The sequence below is a fragment of the Glycine soja genome, chromosome 1 (assembly GCF_004193775.1).
Source record: "Glycine soja cultivar W05 chromosome 1, ASM419377v2, whole genome shotgun sequence".
Taxonomy (NCBI): domain Eukaryota; kingdom Viridiplantae; phylum Streptophyta; class Magnoliopsida; order Fabales; family Fabaceae; genus Glycine; species Glycine soja.
Window position 1 is genome coordinate 37,974,613 of NC_041002.1, and position 3,991 is coordinate 37,978,603.

General features: G+C 36.2%; 1 protein-coding gene across 1 annotated transcript; it reads right to left on the reverse strand.

Annotated features, from left to right (window-relative positions):
* Window positions 1–828: 828 nt before the first annotated feature.
* LOC114371922 (cytochrome P450 94B3-like) lies at window positions 829–2,625 on the reverse strand. Its single transcript, XM_028329278.1, has one exon. The coding sequence runs from the start codon at window positions 2,623–2,625 to the stop codon at window positions 1,105–1,107; it is 1,521 nt and encodes a 506-aa protein (XP_028185079.1). The 3' UTR covers window positions 829–1,104.
* Between the last annotated feature and the right edge of the window lie 1,366 nt (window positions 2,626–3,991).

The following is a 3,991-nucleotide window of genomic DNA, read 5'->3' on the forward strand; positions in this document are numbered from 1 at the left end:
TTGGATGAAGATGTGTTTATCCTATCTGATACTTTTCTTTCTCATTTGCTCAACTAGGGCTTTCTTAACCTTTCTCAGGGACATAACCCCTCACTTCTCATGCATGCATTACGTAGGTAATTATGATCAGTCATTCATCTAATGTTTCTACTTTCTGTGTGGTTTTGATTATTTTTCACTTAACTCCCGTCTTTTGCTTGGCTGAGCTCTATCATCAAGAGGTGTCTCTCTTGAAACAACCTTTTATTAAAGCATCAATCTAAGTGGCTGCACCATCTTTTATTATCAAAGCGGTACCCTACAATGCTCTTCCCTTATGAAGAAGATATTCTTCCCTTACCGTAGAATGCTTGTGTCATATGCTTATTAAAAATTGACAAAATAAATATACATTTTCAATGTTTTCATTTTTAAAATAAAGAAGAATGGAAAACTAAACCAACCATATTTAAAACTTAAAATATGAAAAAACATTCTTTTTAACCAAACGAACTCATAACTACTTGTCCTATTTCTTTCGGTAATATTTATCCTCTCACAAACTCTTCTTTTTGTATTATTTTATAAATGCTTAAACATATTTTAGTTTCTCAAATTTGAGGTAAGTTTATTTTTAGTCTCTCAACTTTAAAATTGATCTTAGTTTAGTTCCTATAATTTGAAAAAAAAAGAGCTTGTTTTAGTCTCTTTACCCAATCATTATTAGAAACTTTTGCTTACACGACTAATAAATTATAAGTTACATGATAAACCATTTTAATTTTATATTCTTATTATTAAACATCCTGCCACACAACATTTGAGCAGAAGACGTTTGAGGAGAGGGACTAAAGAATTTTTTTTCAAATTACATATATAAACTAAAAACATCTTTACACCAATTTTTATAAGTTTACAATCAAGTGCATTAAGATAAATCACATCAAACAATATAAGATTATTACTTTATATAGAACATGATTTTTGGTCCAAGCATGTTAATCCAACACCACAACTAAAATCCAAAGAAGCTAATCAACGGCAAAAATAGCATGCTACCGTCCCACCGAGCAAGAGACATTATTAGCTTATAATTTCTCCACACTTGTGAATTGTGATTCACTCTTACTTCTCAATTTCAGTTCCATTTCTCTTGTGGACCCTCACTATGAACCCTCCGGCCATATGAGCCGTTAGAAGAGGAACAAAACGAGGGTGCTCATCAGAAACAGGCGAAATCACAAAGCGGTTGAGAATAGAAGCCACCACATACTTCATCTGAATAAAAGCCATTTCCCTCCCAAGACACACTCTTGGCCCAGCCTGAAACACCGGAAACATATAAGGATTCACACACTTTAAAATCCCATTATCAACATTCTCCTCATGAAACCAACGTTGTGGCTTAAACTCGCAACAATTCTCCCCCCACAGAGCCTCCATTCTCCCCATTCCATAGGGAAAATAGGTTACCCTATCCCCTTTCTCCACGTGGGTCCCATCGGGTAACACGTCAGCACCACCAGCATGCTTCGAGTCCCATGCCACTGGTGGGTACAATCTCATGGACTCACACAAACATGCCTTCAACAACTTCATTTCCTTCAAACACTCATAATCCAAACCCAAACCCTGATTTTGGTTATTTTCATCATAAACCTCTTTCACTAACGATGCTTCTTGCTCCCTATGTCTTGATAACAACCAAAACAGCCACGTCATCGCGGCCGAAGTGGTGTCCCTCCCCGCCATTATCATGCTTATAACCATATCCCTCACCACAATTTCCTCGTGACACGCCTCCAACAAACGATCAAGCAAATCCGTGCCGTTTTTTCTATTGAACCTAATTTCCTCCTTCTTCAATTTTATAATATTCATCACGGACTCGTGCACTAGCTTCACTGCTTCCTTCAATGCTTTCTCTGATCCAACGTTGAGCATTCTCTTCATCTTCCACACCAGAAACACCGGGGCAGAGCCGCGGGCGGCGCTGACCTCCGACGCGGTATCGAACGCCGTCAAAAGAGGCGGCAGCGGCTTCGAGAGGTCCAAACAGCACGGGTCGTAGCCCAGCGACACCTTGCACACAGTATCGAACGTCAGCCTACTCAACACGTCTTGCAGATCGATCACGTGATTCTCACGAGCGGCGTGCTCAAGTAATGGAACAAGCCTTTGTTGAACCTCCTCTTGAAGTGTCTTCACGATGAAGTCCTTGAGGGAGCGCGTGCTGAACGCGTGGCTCGCTAACTTGCGCTGGGCGTGCCACAGCTCGCCGTCCACGTTGAATATGCCGCACCCGAGAAAGTCGCCGAGGATTTCGGTGAAGGGTTTGCCTTTGGGGAAGTTTCCGAAGTTGGTCTTTAGAATGTACTCCACGTTGCGGGGGTTCGCCGTCACCACCGTGCGTCGTGCGCCGAGGCGGCGCACGACTATGGTCTGTGTCGGGGAATTGGCTAACTGTTCGGTGTACCAATCGAGGAGACGGTGGCGGTTTTGGTAGAAGGAGACGAGGCATCCAATGATCGGGTGTGAGAGAGGTGCATGGTTGTTATTATGACTACGTTGCTGTTGTTTTGTGGTTTTGAAGAAAAAGAGAAACCCTAAGAAGGGCACTAGAAGAGTGAAGAAGAAAACTGACATAGCTAGTTGAGAGTATTTTTCTTTTACTAACTGATGATTCTGAGGGTTGAGATGCAAGTTGAATGTTTAGGGGTGTATGTATAAATATAGTTGAATGCACAAAATCTGGACCACTAAAAATGTTGTTTTCATATAATTTAACCTTTTATACTTCCATTCGATGTAGCTGCTGGACGGTGCGGTTATATTTTGAAATGTAGGTGATCCCAAACCAACCATAGTGGAGTGTGTGTATGTTAGAGTTTCCGAATAAAGAAAGGCGCTGCAAAAGATAAGTGAATGATTGTCAGAAAAAGACAAGGACAGCTTAAGGCTCGAGCACATGATTCATAGGTCAAAAACTCAAAATTAAGAATAACAGTAAGATATTAATTGTATAGAGATGAATTTTTTATATATATTTATTAACTTGATACTAAAATACTTTTTTTTTATCTCTAATTATAAGATTTTAAAAAAAATTTATTTATCTCATTTTATATATAAGACCATTTTTTAATTTGTACATACATTAATTTTTTTTATATATTCTGACTTAATTATTCTTAATTCGAATATTAATAAAAAATAATTAAGTGAATAGAGAGATAAAAAAATTATAATTTTAGAATAATAGTATAATTAATTTATAAATTTAATTGATTAACTAAATTAATTATTTAAAAAAAAAAACCTAAATTAGTTCAAAGAGTTTTATAAAAATATGTAATATTAATACTCGTGCGCATATTAATTGATAACGAGGCCGGCTTGCAAGCCTACTAAAGTTTAAGTTTTAGAGTCATCAATAAAAAGTATATTATTAGTTTTTATAAATAAAGAAGAACATCGATTTGGACAAAAAAGGCCTAACATATATATAGTTATTCATCTAAAAAACTTGTTAAAATTTCTTTTACATTTGACTCGCCATTAAACAGGTTTTGATTGAGAATGTGTCAATATTACATTTTTTATATTGTAATAGTGTATTGTTATTTATTTGATGAGAAAATATATTAATAATTTCATACCTCATTTCTATACATTAAAATAGATATAATCTTGTCAATGTGGATTGATACAATTAGTTAAACAATCCCTACAAACTCCCATGCACTTTCCTTTGGATGAGTTCAAAAATCTTTAACACTATCTTTTTCACTTTGTTGACAATTTTTTTTTAGTGAGATTCCCTTGTGCCTAAAGCCTAGATAAGTAAATATATTTGGGTGGCATTGTTTCCTATTTGAACTTGTGCAATAATCATTTGAGTAGCATTGGTGTGCCAATTGACTGGTAGTATTGGAAGTGTCTAAAAGCTTTTTTGACAAAATCAAAATTGACGTAATACATTTCTATAAAATTTAACACAAATAATTAAGGT

Excerpts from the sequence above, each read along its gene's own strand:
- LOC114371922 (XM_028329278.1), bottom strand. The coding sequence starts at position 2,625 with ATGTCAGTTTTCTTCTTCACTCTTCTAGTGCCCTTCTTAGGGTTTCTC.